We start from the raw sequence: 20,586 nt of genomic DNA on the forward strand, positions 1-20,586 counted from the left end.
TCTTTTTGAAGTGTTTTCTCAAGATAATGTAGTCTGTGAATACGTGCTTTTCAGAATTCATCTTGGTGCAGATGTATTGAAAAATATTTTAAAATAAGTGTAAATTGTTTATATGTGCTCTAAATAAAAGTTAAATACTTCTGTCTGACCTGATGCTTTTTTTGTTTTAAATCAATTGACAGAATTCATTGACAAGAAGCGCACCCCTTGCCAATGATTCCCAAGCACGCAGTGGTGCCCGCTTTCACACATCTTACGACAAAAGATATATCATCAAAACTATAACGAGTGAAGATGTAGCAGAAATGCACAACATACTCAAGAAGTACCATCAGGTAATAAATAAACTCTACTGAGGTGTGGGATGTCTTCTTAAATATTAGAATGCTGATCTTTTTTAGAGGCTTAAAAGTTTTAAATTAATTATTATGGAAAAAGTCACTTCAGACTTTTTCCCTTTTGCATCAGCAATTTACTGTATGTCTGTAATTCACAAGGATGGACTTTTCTAAATACCTGCATTAGCATTTCATAAAAAAGAAATGTCTACATTATAGAGGTAACTTGGAGGCTGTAAGGTCCTTACTAAAAAGGTGGCCTTTCTTTTGGCTGGTGCACTCCCAAGCTTGAAGGTATTTTATTCTGGGCTTGCTTGAAGATGTCGGTGTATAAGTGCTGCAGGTGACCTTCTATTTCTGATCTAGTTAGTGAATGTTCTGTGTTCACAACAGATTTCAAAGATTAAAGTTGTATTATATAAGAAATTAAAAACTGGATATGATTAATGTAAAAGTCCTACTCTTCAAAAAAAATGGTTTTGATAATGAGAATTTTCATACACAACTGTGAAGTTAAAAGTGAGCAGCAGAGATCCCTCCAATCATCCTTGATAGCTGCCATACTGTGCTGATGCATAGTTTGTGTGGCTGACACAGAGGGGAGCAGCACCTGGGAGTTACAAAAGGCTTTATTAAAATTAGTGCTAGATTTCTTAGCCCTACATCTGTTTAAATAAGTTCTAAAGCTACCGAACTCAGGCGAAAGCCTCTAAAAAATCACCTGAAATATGCTACGCAATAGGAAGGGGATTTTGTCCCTCTTTCCACTTCCTTCTCCTTTCTGTGGGTTGGAATTCCAGGTAAAGACTTAAGGACATTTGGGGTTGGGCTTCTTTATTGTTGTTTAGGTGCTTTATTTTTTGTTGTGCAATGTTCTTGTTTGTAGTAGGGTTTTTTTAATACATTACTTTTGTAAAACCGGTTTTAACTTCTGAGGTGGGCAGCCAAAGCATTCTTTCAGGGTACTTGGAACTGAAAATATTGCTAGCCATCTTTGTAAATCTCAAAGGGAGACCTCTGAAGGCCTTCCAAGTCCAGAGTAACTTGGGAAGCCCTCAGGATGTTAGATGTTAGCTCTTTTCTCTCTTCCTGTGATGTTCCTCTGCTTAAACAACACGTAGGACCATCATGTGTTTGTTTTAATATGAATAAGTATTACTATCAAAAATTTTCTTAAGACATTCTCCTAATGACAGTTTTACCACAAAAAAATTTAAAACTAATTTAAATCTAATTGTATTTTGGAGGTTATTTTTATGTGAATTTTCCAATTTAGTTTTTTAGTTTTCATCTGAAAGGGTTTGATCTTTGAAACTGTACAGCAGAATTAAAGTTTTAGTCTGTTTCATATTTGGCATTAGAAGCTAGTATTAATGATACAGATTTTGAGATTTAATCTACCTGAAAAGTCATTTTGCTTTTCCAAACAGTAACTTTGCTTTTCAAGAGTATCAATGAAGACAGTGCTAACATTAATGAATTTAATAATTTGGAATCTTTTTCATTAATGTTTTCTAACATCAGGGTTCATATTAGGCTAGGTTACAAGGAATAATGATCTGAAATTTATCTCTAGCAGGCACCTAATTTCACTTTATATTAGTAAATCTTTCATATAAAATAGTTCTCTCTGATGCCTCCAAGAGATTCATAAAGATACAACTTGTATTTCTTTTTGTCTCAGAATTTGAAAGCACTGTACAAAACTAAATACAGAAGCACTCAAGTACAAAGTAAATTAAAGACAATTTAATAATTGGATTTTTTAATTTAAATAAATTCATTTCAGTATCTTCAGCAATGTACTGAACAAGATCTAAATTAAATCCACTAGCTCTAATGACAGCTGACACAGTGTCCTCTGCTGCTGAATGTTGAATGCTTGGGATCACTAGATACAGCAGCTTGTATCTAACTCCCATTTCTCTAGATGTTTTTCAGGCATGCAAAGGTTATCTTCACTTGCTTTTCAAAGTCTAGCAAACCCCTTGTCCTGGTGGAAAGGTGTTATTATTCCCTTGACCAAGTTGTTCCCCACTGTTTGGCCTTCTGCTAGCAAGCAGTGCAATGCCAGATACCATCCACTGGCACTTCAGCTCATTAGTGGTGCCTGTTGTGGTTTTCATTTGGGCCAGCTTATTGTCTCCCAAATAATTCTGGGCAAGAATAAAGGTGTTAATTAAGATGAGTTAATATTCCTACTTGGGAGTTTGAATGTAAGCATCCTTTTTTTTTAAGAGGGGAGGTTAATAACTTAGATGTGACTTATTCCATTCCAGCTGGAACTGATGCCTGAGGACACTCCAAGACCTGTCTGTTTCACTGGTGTGGATATAACTGTATGGTTCTGTAGGATGGCACAGTTGCAGTGGCATAAGACTTTTCAGATGCTGTGCTGGTACCCTTGTAGAAATCTTTGTCGATAAAACAAGTTCTCATGAGTTCAGTTTTATTTTGGCATACTCTCTTCTGCCAATACAGGAATTGTCAAGTTCCCTCTATTGATTTTCATGCCTTACAGTCTAATATCTTTCTTGATTGTTAATAATTGTACACTAGAGTGCCAAATATGGGATTCTTAGGGAGAAGTCTGCTAGTTAGCTTTTCTCCAGTTTCAGTTCTCTGATTGTCAGCATCACTCATCACATACATGAAAATTCCTGGCCGAGCTGTGTTCCACAGCCCAAGTGGGATTGGGAATGGTTTGGAACTTTTCTAGTGGCATGCACCTGCAGCACACCCTGTGCCAGTCTGCCCTGAGAGCAGGGCTGTTTTTGAAAGATTCAGCCTTCTGAGAAAGGGAGTGTGTATACCCAATAGTACAGGGATCATCCTGGAAAGGACAGCCTTTTTCAGGTGCATGAAGTCTAGGGAAGTGGTTTATGTGAATTTTAGGCTTTTTCTCCCTTGTTCCCCCAAATGAACTGAAGTTAGATCATCTGTCCATTGAGAACTGTGTAAACCCTTATCTTGCACCCTCTTTCAAGTGCCCAAGAAGGCAGTAATTATCTGCCATTTCTTCTGACATAAGTATGAGTGAAATTCATGCCATTTATGACAGACAATCTCTTTCAGGTTTTGTTTTCTCCCCTCTGCAAATTCATTCCAGGTTCCTTTCCCTTTTGAAACTCTGAATGAGTTTCATTTAAACCATAATATTTACTCACCTGTTTCCATATTAAGGCTGATAGAATCATTCTAGACCTTGAAAGCACCTCTGTCTTTCCTTAGGGACCAAACAAGCCTTGTCAAATATTTTCCATGACTGCTTGAACTGCTTGACAATAAATACCAGAGGAGACATCTATCTTGAAACAAAGAATGCTTGAGACAGAGCCATCACAAGGCAGAAGTGTGAGACTCCATGTGTCCTTCATTCACCCAAAGAGTTTTGATCTTGGCATTTGTAAAAAAGCTGTTGTTTTCCTTGCACCTTTTTGAACTACAGAGCTACCAATGAGACATCTAGGAGTTTGTGTGGTTGGCAGAGGAATATAGCACAGCAGCTTTTCCCATGAACCTCCAAAATCTAATTCCAGGTATCAGTTATTTTTTTTGAAAGTCACCAGAGGGTTGATACAGACATGTACACCGCCATTGGCAGATAGAAATGAAGGTTATTTTGTCAGTAACTGGCCATCATGGAAATGCATAGTTCACAAGCCCTTGCAGTTCTGTTAGTCCTTCCTCTCTCCATACGTGTGAAGGTGTAATAACCTGTCTGTTTTTTGGAGCTCAGAGGAGATGAGGTTCTAATTACACAGTCTGTACATGTAGGAGTTTACAAAAGGAGCGTAGCCTGTAGACACTTGTAAGCTTAAAAATCCCAAATCTAGAGTGGTGTTTTTAAATCATCAAAGATGATCTGATCAAAGATAAGTTCCAAGCCCAGGGCTACATGCTAGAAATGTGTAAATAACCGAAAGTGAACTGGGCTTGAAGGAGTGTTAGAAGTTATAGAAACAGCATGTATGTGTATATGTAGTGATTCCAACTTAAAATTGCTGAATTTTAAATAATCTTGACAATTGTAAATTATACTTGCTGTTCAAAATCATGAGTTTTCAAAAATCGTGGGCTTCCAAATTCATTTACCCTATGATGCCTTTTTTTTATGTAGCAGTCAAGCCCACAACCTCAGACAGATGGTGAACACTTCAGTCTAAACACTGACACATTCTGTCAACTCATCAGTTGAGTCTGACACTTTTAGTATTGAGTAGAAACATTAGAGATAATTATTTTCTTTTCCAAAGTTTAAAAAAAAAAAAACCAAAAAGAAAACAAAACAAAAACCACTGAGCAAAACATACCGTTAAGCAAATAGGAGGAATTATACTTTTCACCGTGTTTAAAGCAGCAAAGCATCCTGTGTTTTATGATAAGACTATTAAAGACCATCATGCATGGATCAGCCTTCTATCTATGTTTGAAAGACAAAATGGCCTAGAGCTAGGTTTTGAAGTGTTAGGGCAAATACAAATATATGACCTGCTAGGTTCTTATGTTGTGACTGGCCATTCTAACCAGTTTCTAACTACTGTCATAATTTTTGGTACATAGTTTGAAATACTGCTTTTAGTCACATTTATTGATATTTTGCAATCAGTTTGGACTGCTTGTATTATTGGTATATTGTCAGTTATGACTCGAACTCCTTTCACCACTCTTAAGTGTTACTCAGCTGAATGTCATTTACTTCTCAAATGCAGTAGAACCATTGATATGATCAAAATGGTCAGACTTTCAAGTGTTAGGGAAACTACTGCTGTATGGGCTCATAGATGTAGTTGGACTACTTAAAATTGTGCAAGTTAATCAAATATGTTTATATTAAATAGTATTTGAGAGCAAAATCAAATATTAATTGGAAATAGCTCCAAATCTAGTGCAATCATGTTTTAAACCTAGTCTCCTGACCCCAAGAACGCGGACCAGAAAAATGCTTTTAAAAGCTACTGCTACCTTTGGCATTGTTAAGGAAGAGTTCAGCATAGTCATCTGTGATAACTGTGTTGTCAGAATTTCACCCTGTGTTTAAGGAATGGGTAATACCCTCCTTCCTCCTAAATGAAAACTTTCTGTTTCATCATATATTCAAATTATGTTTATATATACATATACATATACATTTTAAATCTTGTCCTGTGCAAAAAGTTTATGAATTTATATAAAATATCTATTGCAGATATTACTGTATTTGTAGATATTTTCTAAAGTACAAATGTTATTTTCAAGGGCAGAAATCAGTAACAGTTGAGTAAAATTCTGAAGGCAGATTTTATAGTGTCTGAAATGTCAGAATCAAGACATTCTGCCCTTCCCAGTGACATTAACTTGCTTTAAATCTTAAATTGGTGTAAAAAAGGAGTCCTTTGCTCTTTGAAAACAGATGATGGGCAGGTTAGAAATTTTTAAAAATAAAATAAAGCAATTTTAATGTCTCCTTCAAACTCTTTCATTAAAATTACTTCAGAAGGGATGACTTCTCATTGCTTACACCCAAGTAACTTTGGTAGAGAAAAGAGAAGCCATCTCAAAGCAGGTGAACAGGAAAGAATTGTTAGCATACAAACCTTCCAGCATAAAGCTCCTAAAAGGGACCTGAGTGCTGGTTTTCTGTAGGCAGCTGTCCCTGCTGAAGGCACAGTTCTCTTCCCTGCACAGGTAATTGTATGCAGGACTGACACCTATTGCACTGCCTGTCTCCCTGGCAACCAGCAGAAATAGTGGATAGTGGTGAAGGAGAGGGACTGCCCATCTACCAGACACAGCAAACGGTGCAGCCACGGGGAAGTGAATGGGAAGAAAGAATAGAATGAGCAAAAAAAGAGGAAATGACAGGCATAAACAGGCAGAAATAAAAGACAAAACAAAAGCAGGAAAATGCTACCTTAACTGCTGGAGGGGGAAAAATATTAAAGAAAGAAGAAATCAAATTAAAGGGAAGAAAATGTAGGCAATAAGGTGAAAATAGGAGAAATTGCACCAGTAACAGTGTTCAGGGCTACACAGGAATCAAGGAACAGCAGCAGATTGTTGTGTGGAATGTAGGAGAAAAATTAAAATCATAAATAGATAAATATTGAAATAGAGAAACATTATAGTAGGTTAAAAAACCATTTTTGACGAAAACTTGATGACAACATAGACTGGAGAATAGTCCAGAAAACAAAGTGGGGACTGGGTGCCTAGGAATTTGCACTGCTATAGATGGGCTTGTCAAGCTGGAAGGTTGCTGAATCACAGCTACATTAAAGTTTGTGTCATCCTCCCTCCACATCAGTGCCTGCACAGGTTATCAGTGGCTTCCTCCCAACCCCCATCTCTGCTTTTGCTATGTGAGTTTTGTTCATATGTATCACAGAAAAAGGAAAAAGGTAAAAAGGCAAAGCAAGGCAGTATAATGTAATGTTATTTAAACACAAATACGAATGAGGAAAGATATAATTCTGTCCTTGACTCTATATGTCCTCAGATAGTAAGAGGTGAAGATTTCTGGGAGGTTTGCAAAGAAATGCAGTGAAAAAAGCCTTTCAGCAGTTCTGTGTGAGAATCCAGAGGCAGCACAGAACACAGCTTCTGCCCTGTGCTAAGATAACTGACTTAAAGCACCTTTGATCTGAAAAAACAGGTGAGGCAGAAAAAGGAGACATGAGAATGTATGTGTTCTCATCAGTCTGTGTTTCACCTGCCCCCAACAGGCCCACTCTGCTTATAGGTGACCCTAAAAATGGGAAACTCACTAGGGTGGTTGTCAGATGGAATTGCAGAGGGCTGATATGCGAAGGGACCACACAGACTAGAATTGTAACAAAGAAAACCACATTGAAAGTCTTCCCTGAAAGACATTTCATAGGTAAATAACTAGACAAAATGGCAGAATGGTCTTGGCTGCGCTGGCTCTGTTGAGGCCTGGGTTTCACCAGGCAGGTGTTTTCTATTGTTTTTTGTATATATAAGTTATTGATGTTGTGCACAGCACTTCTCAGAAGAGATCAATCCCCACAGTGAGTCAGCTGTAGCAGTATGAGGTATGATGTTCCTGGTAACAGATCTGCAGCCTAGATAATCACGTGTAGTGGTAACATTGAGATTGCACTGCACTCAGAAGTAAAAATAACTGGCCATGTCTGAAACAATGTGACGTGTAAGGCTGTGAATCACAAGGCTTATATATAAAACCTGTATATTTATTGATTACTTCTTTAAATGAAATTATTTTCCTACATGGCTTATTTGAAGAAAACAGCTTTATATGCCTTGAAAGTCTGTAACTTTCTGGTGTATGCTGTAATTTGACTAATTTATCCTTGCAATGTATCACATAAGTACCCAATGCATAATATTCTGTGGAATTATTAGGGTACAGGAAAATGGCAATAAATTGAATATTTATAACTGAGCAAGTTCTTTGTCTTTTTTGGGGGGAATGAATCCACATGTCAGTGCTTGTACACAAAATACAAATGCTTGTACACAAAATTAGTGAAGGGTATTTCTGACTGCAAACAAGAGGATATAAAATAACAAGTTGAGCACAAAAATTACTATCAATGTCTAGGCCTGCACAATGTCTAAAATAGTTTTAAATAATTATGTAACTTGCTCTTCAGTCTCTTTAGTGGAAGTTTCCTGGTGAACATATAGACTTGTCACATAATTCTGCTTGAATTATCAAATGCTTGTCTGGATAGCAAATCATGATACCAATCATGATACCAAAATTTGTGAAAATAATATATAAAGGGGTAAAAGAGAATGAGCATGTTGTGTATTTCTGGATTAATGTTTGCCAAATAGGGCTGTGAGGAATAGGAATGCTGACTTTTCACATAGAATGAAGATAGATATAATTCATGATTTAATCTGCACCAATATCAAATCATTCCACAGATGATCTCCAAGTGGAGAAGGAGAAATGGTAGAAACAGAAATTTTATTCTGTGTTTTTCCAAAAAGAGCCAAAAGTAGTATAACTTCTTTGCCAATTAATGGTATGCATTATGTTATCCTTTTATGTATCTGATACCTTACTAACATTGCCATAGGGAAGCAAGAAGCTAGTTAGATTGGTAAAGTTTTATTCTTACTAAGAATCTTGAAGCTGTATTTATACAAACATTAATGAGAAAATAGACTCATAAAGAATTTCTTACTAATTTTCAACTTGAAGCATGGGGTTCAAGAGAGTTCAGAAATTTCCTTATTTGCAATGTGCTGCACAGCTGATAAAACGTGTCAATATGCTGATGTTACTTTACTGTGTTAATAATAATATTGTCCTCATGCTGTGCACAAACATGAAAATTGTCTGAATTAACAAAAGGAAATTATGGAGTGTTTATTACAACACTCATTTTTAAAAATTATTTTGTTGCTGCATATAGACTTGTAAATGTATTAGCTGAGTATTACAGTTTTATTTAGCAAGTCTGCTTAGCAAAATTGTTTTAATGTTCTTTTTAGAAAAAATTAAAGGAGTGAAGGTCTTTTTCTTTCACTGAAATTTAGCAGTCCTGTTAAGCATGTACTGGCTTATTTTCTAGGCTCACTTTTTTTCCAGCTGTGAGTGGGAAACTTCAGGAAATCATTCCTAAAAAGCACCTTGAGGTGACTAAATTGCTACTTCCTTTATATCAAGATGGACAAATTGAAAATCTGCCAACCACAGTCACCAGTGCAAGTCCTGCTGGACTCCCACCCAAACAGATGACACGTTTTGCCTCCTCTGTGATGCAGATATGGGGGATTGATAGTTGCAAAGGTAGGAAGTTCTAGACCAACCTTGTAGATACTGAAAGCAAGTGGCATTCCTCCCTCTTTCTTTTGTCTCCCCATCAGGATAAGAAATACTGTCATAGGAAACACTGAAACAATTTTAGAGGATTTTCTTTCAATTGCAATGGCATGAGTGTCCAGTCAGCAGCAGATAGGAAACAACTGTGCAGTACCTGGCCTGCTTTGAGAGGGTCTCTTAGAAGTCTGAAAGGGCATGGCCATGTCCCTCTTTATCAAGGGGAGCAATACTAGCAGAGCTTCTCATGTCTTGTGTTCCATGCTGGTAACACTGCCCTTTCAGATGTCTTTGTTTGCACACTAAGATAATGAAACAACAGTGCTGGCAAAGGGCAAGCCCTAACTTACAAACAGGACTGCAGCAACTCTCACTAGTGGCCTTTTTGTCCTTGTTACGTAGTACAGAGCAGTTTGGGAGGGGGCTGTATACTGCTAACCAAGTAATTTATTGTGTGATGTTACAGTGGGCATGGTGCTCATGCTCTGGTAATGGCACTGCCATTTTACAGATGGGTACAATTGGGACCAGAAAGGTTAAAATTGTAGTGTTAGCAGTAGCTAGGGTTGAAGAGACAGTTTTAAGTGTCAGTACTGTGGCTGTCACAGCTGAGAGGAAGGGCACAGGGTTACTAGTCTGTTGCTCAAGATGCCTAGCTGGCATTCCTTCACATGGCACAAACTCTCTGTATTATCTCAGGTAGAGGTTCTGCATCTCAGATGCCCATATGGAAAACTGGAACAATGGTATTTATTTTAATTCAAATTCTGTAATTAAAAGCCATAAGATTAGGAGTGGCTGGGTCTGTTAAAGAGTTGAGTAGCTAGAAGTTCTGTGACACTAAATTCTTGTTGGAAGCTAGATTCATTTTCATCTTGTAGAACATAATCATCTTAAAGTAGAAGTCAGTTAATAAATGTTTTATAGGAACAACCCTTCTTACTTTATAGAAAGCTTTAAAAAGTATTTACTTTTAGAATATATGCCAAGTACTTAACATTTGTTAAAAAATAATCAATATATTTTTGCTAGTATGGATTAGTACTTTTGTGATTGGATCTTCAACAGAAAGGATGGTCAAAATAGGTTGTGTATCCTGTAATGTGTTATAACTGTTTTGTGATGTTGTTAACAGCCCTATGACGCTGAAAATCCTCCAAACTGAGAATTTCAACTTAAAACTTCAGTGTTTTTTAAATACAGAAATCTTCTCAGGTGCAAACTGATCAATCTTTGTGCACTGCTCATGACTGACCTTGCTTTTGTGGCCTTTTATTGCCAAACTTCTATTTATGTTTTGAGGCATACAATCATACTCCTTTCCTAAGTTTCTTATTTGTATTCATTGAGTCTCTGCAGCACATTAAGATAATTTGCCTATTCATAGGCAGCTGGAGCTTAAAAGTGCTTTGCTGTGAAGTGGCACAACTACATTGGTGACTGTGTTCTGTGCTTTAGGGTTTGAACCTCCAGTACAGCTCCAGGGCAGGCAGAAAGCAGAGTTACAGCCCAAAATGTGCCAGCAAGATTTAACAGGGTTTGTCAGTCAGTCAAAATTGGGTTCAACTGACAGTCAACAATTTCTATATTTGTCATTCATTTCCTTTGTTTCTTGGTGGACAGGATTGTTTTCAGGATTCTTAAGTCAGTCTTTATTTTGCCAGTTAAAAGGTCTGTGATATGTGCAGATTCCAGTATAAAGTTAGTGAGAATAATTCATTAAAATTAGCAGAGGAGCCTAAAATTGCAAAATCTCAGGGGTTTCAAGAGCTTTGTTACAGTATTTGTTACCAAATACTACCTGCCTTTGTTAAACAAATGAAATTGCTTATTCAGTTGGCTTGTTTTAAATTCTTCTAAAATCTGTGTTTCTAATAAGTGGGTCACTTTGGCATAAAGGAACAGCAGCTTCAGAATGCAATTAATGTTTAAAAGCTGGCTGTTGGTTAGATTTCATGTTTCCTATGTGGGCCTTGGGTTTTTACATTTTCTCCAAGTTCCTGTTTGAGACTTGGTACTAACAGAAAGAGGAAAGCTGGCAAGTCCTTTCTGGTTTGTATCATTGTGGCTTAACTTTTCCTTGGTTCCACAAAATATATAAGTGAATGTTTCTGAGTAGGATTAATATAGTATGGGCATTTTTATTCTGGGAATAAAAATTCATCCTTCAATAGTTCTCATCATCAGTGTGTGTCTGCTTTTACTGCTTCCTCCAGTGGTCTTTCTAATAGAACAATTACTTGTAAGGCAAATGATTAGATTAAAAAAGGCAGGTTGCAGGTGGCAAATTTTTTCAAGGTTAATAGCCCATTTGTAATGGAGTATTGTGGCCTTAAGGAAATATAAGGATTCATAAATACAGGGAATTTGCACGTCCTCTATTGACCCCAAAATGCAACCACCACATAGGAACTGACAGAAAGTTGGTGATAATAAATAATACCCCTTGCTGGTGACAGCACCATGAGTGTTCATCATAAGCAAATACTGAGAATGAAGACACATACAATTTAAATATGATCTGGGACAACACAGTATGGGTTTACAGCAGTGTGATGTTCAAAAAATATTTGGGTTTTGACATAACTACCAAATATATGCTGTCTGCTTAGGTTTGCTTTTTGTGTTAACATAAAGGTTAAAAGGTCTGTCTAATGGAGTCTCCTCTTTCTAGGAGACTGTCTGGGGAAGTCAAGAGTTATAAGTTCAGTAGTTTATGATTTAAGTTTTAAACACTGGCCTCAAAGCAGAATAACTTCCTCATGATGGGGTTTGCTTTTGCATAATTTTTTGAAAGTTTGTCGCCACACAAATATTACGAAAAAAAAATTTGTTTCTTAGTATTTTATATCTAAAATCTAAATATATATTTATGTGATATATGTCAATCCTAATTTCTGTTTTCTTTTCATTCTGCAGTTTATTGTGGAGTGTCATGGGAATACACTTCTTCCCCAGTTTTTGGGCATGTACCGGCTTACTGTGGATGGAGTTGAAGTATATATGGTTGTTACAAGGAATGTGTTCAGCCATCGTTTATCTGTTTATAGAAAATATGATTTAAAGGTGAGAAATAACTGCTGATTAAATAACTGACAGAGTAGCTGAAAATCTCTACTATAAATGTTAGATTATGCTGATGCTTGAATATTGCTCAGAATTTTAATTAATTTAAAATTGTGTCATGCAAGAGCCTGCGTAACTTATTTCATTCTACACCTAGGTTTAGCAAAACTAAAGGGTGTTTTTATAGACATTATAGAAATTTATCTGTTTTGTGCATTTTTAAGTGCAGCAATTTAGCCAGGTATGTTTGCTAAATGTTGCTAGTAGTTAGAGGTAAAACTCTTCACACTAGTACAATAATAATTCTGCTTCTTACAGGTTTTTATCAACATTATGGAAAGCCACAGTTGATTCTGCAGAGGGCATTTATAAAACAATTAAATAGCATCATTTCAATAAATGCTGCTAACAAAGTACACCACTATGGCCAAAGCTTAATAATTTATCCAATATTTAAAAAAAAAACCTCAAGTGAAAAGGAGAAGAGTCTTTGCAAAACCAAAACATCTGCTTTTATCATAAGATCTGTTTTAGTTTTGTTTCAGAAGTTTTACCTATCATTGTAATTTTGACAGTAGCTAGTATACAGGGCTTACAACGAATACCCAAAATGCAGTCTTAGTCTTTCTACCCAAGGGATGGTATTTTAATTTCCTCTGCAAAGTATCCCCTTAGAAACCTACTTCTTTCTAATATGTTTAATTTCTATGTGCTGAACCACTAAGTGCATCTGCAGGCTTGCTTTAAGATGTTCATTTATCATTCTGTATTAGGAGATTTGTAATGCTGTGTGATGGACCATCCTTTCCTACTGTCAAGTCTCCTTAGCATTGCTTAGATAGTTGACTGAACTTGATTTATAAGAACCGATTTCCAGATTGTCAACAATTTACTTTCTGATGTTCAGTAATATTGGCAGCAGTTGTTAGCAGAGAAAGTTTGTTTTTTTTAATTTGAGAGAACTGTGACTTAGAGCATCATAATGTACAGATGCATTAAAAAGGGCATGAAAGCACAACAGAAAGAAAAAATAATTATATACACTATGTTCTTAACACTGGTGTCAACAGCTCTTTATGTTATTTACCTCTGTGAATGCTTCTGTAGTCTGTTCAGTTTGTCCAGCTGGACAGCATTGCTTTAACTTCTCATGCAATTCAAATTTAACATCAATATCATATTCCTCAAAACAAACTCCTTCACTGAACAGATTTATAGTGACACTGAATTTATTATAAATTACTTTTTCTTTATATTCTTTGCTATGTCATCTGCAGTTGTAGATTCAGAGTCCTTTTTTGTACATTAATATTTTTGACACCAGTTTAGAACTCACTTTGTAGCAGGAGTCTTACCTCTGTAGATACAAGGAAAAAAGACCACAAATTAACATAGGATTTCAAGGGGTTTTTGGCCATGGATGCATTTTGTTAAAATTATTTCAATGTAATTTTTTTACCAAATGTCAAATTTGACATCCTCCCTAATTTTTTCTATTGTGACTCTTTTTTCCTTTTCCTTCAGTTTGGTTTTCACTTGATCTTTTTTCTGGCCTAATAATCTGTTGGAGCACAGAATGCAATATAAAAGATTTCTCCTGAGTAAAGTGAAATGTTAGGCTTTTACCAGGCTTTATTATCAGTTAAGAATAATTCAATGAAGTCCTTGCTTCAGGGCCATACATAATCTGGCCCATATATCTTTTCTCTCCATCACTTCTGAGTTTTCTAAGTTTCTTTCTATAAACAGAATAAAACATGCTATAAAAGGGTGTGGTTGGGGATCCTCACATTCTTTAAGGTATTAGGACTCCACTCCAGCACTTCTTTACCCAATGCTCACCCTTTAACAAACAGCAGAGTTAATTTACCCATCCTTCAATGCCCAGTTACCATATTTGTAGTTATTTCTTGCAGTGCTGTTACGTGATAAACACGTGCTGGGCATTTAAAAGTGTGGTCTTGCTCCAAGAAATTTTTAAGGAAACATATACAGTCTTCTTTTTTGTCAGCTCCAGGTCATTCAGAAAGCACCATATTGCTCACTAGTTTTAATCAAAAAACTAAATTTAAAAAGAAAATCCAAAATGTCTTTGGCAAACACTGTAAGTCCTGTGAATGCACAGTTGGTCTCTTCTCTTTTTACTCCATGTTGCTGTGAGATGCTTTGTTTCTTGTTTGTACTTTATGATCTTTTAAATACTTTTTGTGTTTATATTGTGTGACATCCTTTTCAAATGTGTGTTACAAATGTTCAGACAGTTAGACTGAATAGGCTAGTCCATACCCATACAGCTAAATTGGCACCAAAAAAAAAGATGAGAAGTCTGCCAAGCAAACTGAACTTCCAGCATGGTACACTCAAAATGAGGATGAGAGATGAGGAAAAGCTCCAAGAATTAGGAGGACAATAGAAGTAGAGCATTTTAGGATTTAATCCATCTTTCTTCTCTCATCTTCTTCATATAATTGCAGCAGTTCAGCAGTCCTGGACATTCTACCTACCATATCACCTTTCTTTAAATCATTTCTCAAGTTCAAAAGGATACAGTTCATCCTCTTTTTGACCTGTTATAACATTTTCAAATTAGTTTCTGACATATGCACATTTTTAGATCCATTTTTTCTGTTTCAGGGCTCTACTGTGGCTCGAGAAGCCAGTGACAAAGAAAAGGTATGGTGCATTTCTGTTTCTTTTTCAATTAATTAACCTTCTAGCCAGAGTCAGAACAAACATAACCAGTGCTGTTCTGATCCTTTCCTTTTTTTCTGCCATATTCTTCCCTCTTGAGTTCTACCTTATCCCTCCCTTATCTGTCCTCTATTTCCTGCAGACCTTTGAATATTGGTTTGCAAAGGTGTTGTAATTTCAGAGGTAAGTGAACCAATCCTCTACCTCCTCCTTTTCCTTTTGTCTTCTCTTAGTTTCTTCAGGGCCTGCCTTGTGCTAGGAAAACATCTGAACTATGTTCCCTTCTCTCCTTCTTCATCTTCTTTCTCTTCCTATTTAATATTGAGATTTATGAATACTCAAGTAATGGAAGTAATGGAATTATGTGATGGGACACCCCTTCTAAACTGAGTGCAAGGATGAACCAAACCTTGAATTATAAGAACCCTTGGGTATGTAAAGCTCATACAAATAAGCAAGTGACTGAAGACTTAGATGTACATGTAGCTGTAATGAGAGACAGTCTCCCTCAAATTCTGGGCTGAAACTTTGCTCTAAACAGAAATAGATTGCTTTATTTTTCTTCACCTCCAACTTCAGTTCTTTTGGAAAATTTAATGTTCTCAGTTTTTCTTTGTGGTTTTAGCAAAATAGCCAGATGGCATTTTAGGAGAGGTTTCTCTGGAGATTCTACAGATAATTGGAAGTGTAACATAGTCTCCATCATCTGAGACGTTTTAGATTTCAAATTTGGGCAAGCTCTAACAACCCATGGCCCTTGTTTTCCTAATTTGTTCAAGCACATTCCTCCTGAATTAGCATGAGCTCATTCAATAGTTCTCTTAAGAGACTTCATTTTCTGTTGTTCCCAAATTTCATTCAGATCATTTGTTTTTCTCCTAAGCAGTAGTTTTGCCATACCTGCCTCTCTGAGGCTTCTACAGTTCACACAGCTGCACTAAAGGAGTAAGGGACGTGCAGTAGCTGTCAGTTCTCACTGCATGAAAAACTCTGTGCAGGTTTTTTCACCTTTCCTAAGGCATGATGGAACACTTAAAATTCTTCTGAGCATTAGGCAGTACCACAGCCCCACCTGTGAGCTGCAGTTACCATTGCCAGCAATAGCTCTCTTCTGCTGTACCAGGCCCTCGAGATCATATCTTGAATGCTCTCTTTTCTTTCTTTTGTCATCTGTTTTTGTTCTTGTTTAGTGGCAACTGTAGTGTTTTAAATGTGCAGGAAGTAACCCTTCAGTGTCTTAGAAACAATACCTCATGTCACTGAAAACCTCTGCTGTATTATTAAAATAATCTGATAGAAAGGATGACGACAAATTATTTGGATTGGACTGCTTCAGGTTGCAACATAAATGCTTGGACTAGTAACATAAAAATTTAAAAATATTATGTGTGGTCACTATACAGGATCTGATACTATTCAGATGTTTAGCAAAGTAGTTTTGAGCAATCTCTGGAATATGGCTCATAATAATAGATAGATTAATAATAGTACATGTATATTGTAGTTAATACATTGAGTGAGAACCTTAAAGAAACAGTGCCTTAATTTTGCTCCTTTGTAAGTTCATGGCAGAATTACTATAGAATTTGCTATAGATAAAATGAAACAAATGTGTGTTGTTTTATATAACCGCATAAAACAATTATGCTGTAAATCTAATGTGAAATCATAACTTCCATGAGGCAGATAACAAAAATTCTTATCAACTTCACATCTAGAACTTTTCCTTTGATTGTGAATACTTCTCTGAAAATAATGTATAAAAGCCTTATCCCCCTAATTCTTATTGCGCTATTTTAATGGTGTGATTTCTTGGGGATGGAGCTGCACAAAGGCTATGGATGTTGTCAGCACACAGTCTGAGACTTTGGAAGCAGCTTTCTGTCACTCAGCATTCCCCTCAAAGCCAGTGCAATGCAGCATGGAAGTGACAAGCTTGCATTCAGAAAAAAAGATTGCTAAGAAAGGAAATTATTGGGTAGCCTTCTACATTCATAGAGGGAACATCATTTTAGACTTTGAGACTCTTAGGGATTCAAACAAGGGAGAATTAGTATTTTGTTTATTTCATGGGTTTTGTTTAAGTTCTGGAGTCTGCTGTTTGATTTGAAAGGGCCAGGATACATTTTCCCTGTGCATTGGAGATGTTCAGAAGGTTTGTCATCACTATGATCTGAATCTCCTGCAGTAGGCATGACAACAGATTTACTCACTTAGAGTACTCAAATCTAACACACAGCTTTTAGGTTTAGATAAAAAGGGTGTTGTATATTTATATGAATAGACAAGGGAAGTTTGGTTCTGAAACTCTGAGCAGTGCCAAAAAGCTGCTGTCATGAGAGGTATCTCTGCACATGTGCCACTGATTCCAGGGCCTGAGGACTCTGTTGACCTGAATATGTAGATGATCCATTATTCCTGAGTGGCAAGTGGAGCCCTGTAGCATGGTTTTTTACTTCCATTTTTTTCTTAAATAGATGTCAGTGTTTCAAACTTTTTCTTGTCATCTGTGAAAATCTCAAATCAATCTTAAGATTTGAAAACAACTAGAAAGGTTTGACAAGAAGGGAAGGAGGGAAGGTGTTTTAACAAATTCCCCAAAGAGATTTTGGTATCTCCTATCATAGAACAAATTGCCCATAGGGATTAAACAAAACCAGACAATCTGAAAACCTGAGCTGTGTAGTAAATTATTAGCTAATTTTTAGCCAGATGCAAGCTAAATAATCAATTTATTATTTTTATCTTGAAATGACATTACTATTAATAAATTTCAATTAGTGGCAGTATAATTAGTTATTGTAACTGTATGGCTATTCACATGTGAGAGTAATAAAGGAAGCTTTTGGTACTAAAATGTATGGCTAAATTGTCTGTCAATGTCTGGTTTTTAAATGGGCTTTTAAGTCATTCATATCAAGTTTCAAATTACAACATTCAAGTAATCAAATGGTTTTCAGAATATTAAGCATGATATATTTACTTCTCTTAAAGCTGCAAAAGACAGAAAACAGAAGAGCAAGTCTTTCAGTCACATTCTAATGCAGACTGTAAATAAATTACTTTGTAAAGGCAAATTTGGTGAAATTTCTGTACTTGAATCTTCTTCCTATCAAACTAAAAGTTATTTACTCAATTAATAAAGAAGAGACATTATGCAAAAAGATTTAATGGATAAGAAATCAGAGAAAATAGTATAATTCTTCATTAGCTTAGTAGTGTAAAAGAGATATTACTATTCAAACATGTTTTAAATCAGTTTTTTAGGATGAAAAGTTGCCTGATTGAGAGTGGTACTTTTCCATCCTGTTTGCAGTTTACCTTCTGTTTGACTGTCATCAGCTGTTTAATATCCTAACATATGGATGAGCAGTTCCAAAACTGTCATTTCAATGTTTTGTGATAATCAGTGCAGAAACAAGCACCAATCCCTTAAATTTCACCTTAACACACAATGCTTTTCATTTGTGTTACAAATGATACTTTTAATAATAAAGACATCACTTTCTTGGCAACATGTATCATAACATACAGGTACAGATGCCTTGGATTTTAAAAGAACAGGATGTTTCAACAGTTGTCAAATTCTGACAGCTGCTCCTTTTGACCTTTAGGGCTTTACTACTCTTTTTAAAATTTTTATTATTTTAACAGTGGACATTTTCTATTCATTCTTGGGACAATTTTGCCCTCTCAAGTGAAATGAGGATAATGCAGAACTCCCCAGGCAGTCTAGCTGCTCACAATTATGCCATACTTGCAGTACAAGATCAAATTAGCAGTAACAGCTGAGTCTACTTGCACTGATAAAAGAATCTAAGCTCTTGCTTCTGAGTGAGCAGTTCAGAAAGAAATTTGAAGAAGAAAAATAAATCCTAACTGAACTGGTGCCCACCACATTTCATCTTTCTCAAGCAATTTCAGAGATTATCATGTGTTTTTAAATCAATCTAAAACTGGTTGCATTGCCACCTCTGTAGTATGTGCTGTTTCATAAATCACCATTCATAAGTGCAGTAAAATTATAGTCAATACAATTAAATAAAGGATTTTCTATTCAAGTTTCTTTTGAGAAAAAGATTGCCATAGTTGATAGCTATGTTACATCTAAATTAAATTGTATGCAAAGTACATAGCTGTGATAATTAGATTGGAAGTTATCACTGGATGTTAACTTTGTGTTTAACTTTATATATTACAGCATATAGTAATTAACTGATTTCTGAGAGGAAAGTATAACCTAAGGAAGAGGGGCTTTAGTAGAGGAAGTTAGGAACAAGATCATTCAGTCTTCACTCAGGTTTTTTTACTTTTCGTGTCACTATGTAAAACATTATTTAAGGGAGATCATTCCAACATCTGACCTGTTTTTTCCTGCTGTTTTAGAATTACTAATTTCAGAACATTTTTGTACTTTAATTAGTGATTTCAGTCCACTTTTTGTGCTGATCTCACACAAGAGACTTGTGAAGTGTCTGACACTTATCTGTGAAATAAATCTAAACATTGCAATGTACAGATATTATACTTTTCAAAACATCATACTCCAAAGATAGGGAGAGACATTCAGGGTTTTGATTTCAGCATTTAGCCTTATTGTGACACCAACCCCATTACAGTTTTTCAAAATAAATCACTAGTTTCCCCTTGTATGGTTTTGAGGGGTGGGAGTGTTTTGTTTCATTTTTGTTTAGAAGTCTGCTTTCCATATGTTAAAAGAATTTAAAAAAATAACAGGGGAATTTTGTGTTGCATTTTATATGTTACATGTTCATTTTGCAGCAGGAAGACATTAATGCTAGGGATAATTCTGGATGCATTTCCTTGAGCATTGAAAAGACAGTTTCTATTTTGGTACATGCTTGAGTACTTAACCCTTCTACAGCATCCTGCACAATTCTTTTTTTTCTCCAGAAAATGCTTGTTGTACTGGCTAAAGTCATTCCAGTGTTTACCCTCAAACACTGTTTTGGGGTTACAGCTGTATTTCCACTGCCTTTTACAGACTTGTAAGTTGAGCTGCAGACACTTCATATGGGAGCCCCTGTCTAGGGCAAGGCAATTTGTACAACAAAAGTTGGGATCCAGCTCACAGAACTATTGGAGGCAAGAAACTGAGTAATTCTAAAGGAAGTTATTCTTCCCTCTTGTAGATCTAGTGACTCCAGAGTTTTGATTCAATTCAAAATCACCTGTTCCAAATTATTACAAACTATATTTAGTAGTATAGCCTTTTTTTCCCAAACACTGCCTTCCATATCTGCTGGTGAGCCCAGTACTTTAAAAACGAAGGTGTATGTGGGTAATTTGCTGTTAAAAAAGCCCAGGGTGTGGACCTTCACTCTTGGCAGATGTTTTACATAATTTTCAAAAGTTATAAGTTGTAAGCCAAATTTTTCCATGATTAGCTGCATGAATAATGTGACTTGTGGCTAGTTCCAGAGGAAAAAATAAGGCTGCTATGCAACATTTCTCCTAAAATCTAAATCTTGTCTTTGTTAGATAAGAAATTGCTGCCAAATCATGAGGACAATTAGTCTTTTTTCCTTTTTCAATCACTTATTTGGAAACTTACCTGACCTACAGCTGTTTTATCAAGCTGCTTCCAAAATTGCCAGCATTAATGTTAGCTGTGACCATTATTTTTGTTGTCATGAGGTATGCAAAATCTCTTTGGGGGAAACAAAACTGCTA

The 20,586-nt window shown here is 36.0% G+C and overlaps 1 protein-coding gene across 2 annotated transcripts in view; it reads left to right on the top strand.

The window, feature by feature from the left end:
- Positions 1 to 20,586, top strand: part of PIP4K2A (phosphatidylinositol-5-phosphate 4-kinase type 2 alpha) — a 108,011-nt gene that overhangs the window by 74,332 nt on the left and 13,093 nt on the right. For both annotated transcript variants that reach the window (XM_058825542.1, XM_058825547.1), the window contains exons 4-6: positions 183 to 335; positions 12,055 to 12,201; positions 14,836 to 14,874. In XM_058825542.1, coding sequence (XP_058681525.1) covers positions 183 to 335; positions 12,055 to 12,201; positions 14,836 to 14,874 — 339 coding nt within the window. The remainder of the gene's footprint in view (positions 1 to 182; positions 336 to 12,054; positions 12,202 to 14,835; positions 14,875 to 20,586) is intronic.

The sequence above is a fragment of the Ammospiza caudacuta genome, chromosome 1, assembly GCF_027887145.1.
Source record: "Ammospiza caudacuta isolate bAmmCau1 chromosome 1, bAmmCau1.pri, whole genome shotgun sequence".
NCBI classification, from domain to species: Eukaryota; Metazoa; Chordata; class Aves; order Passeriformes; family Passerellidae; genus Ammospiza; species Ammospiza caudacuta.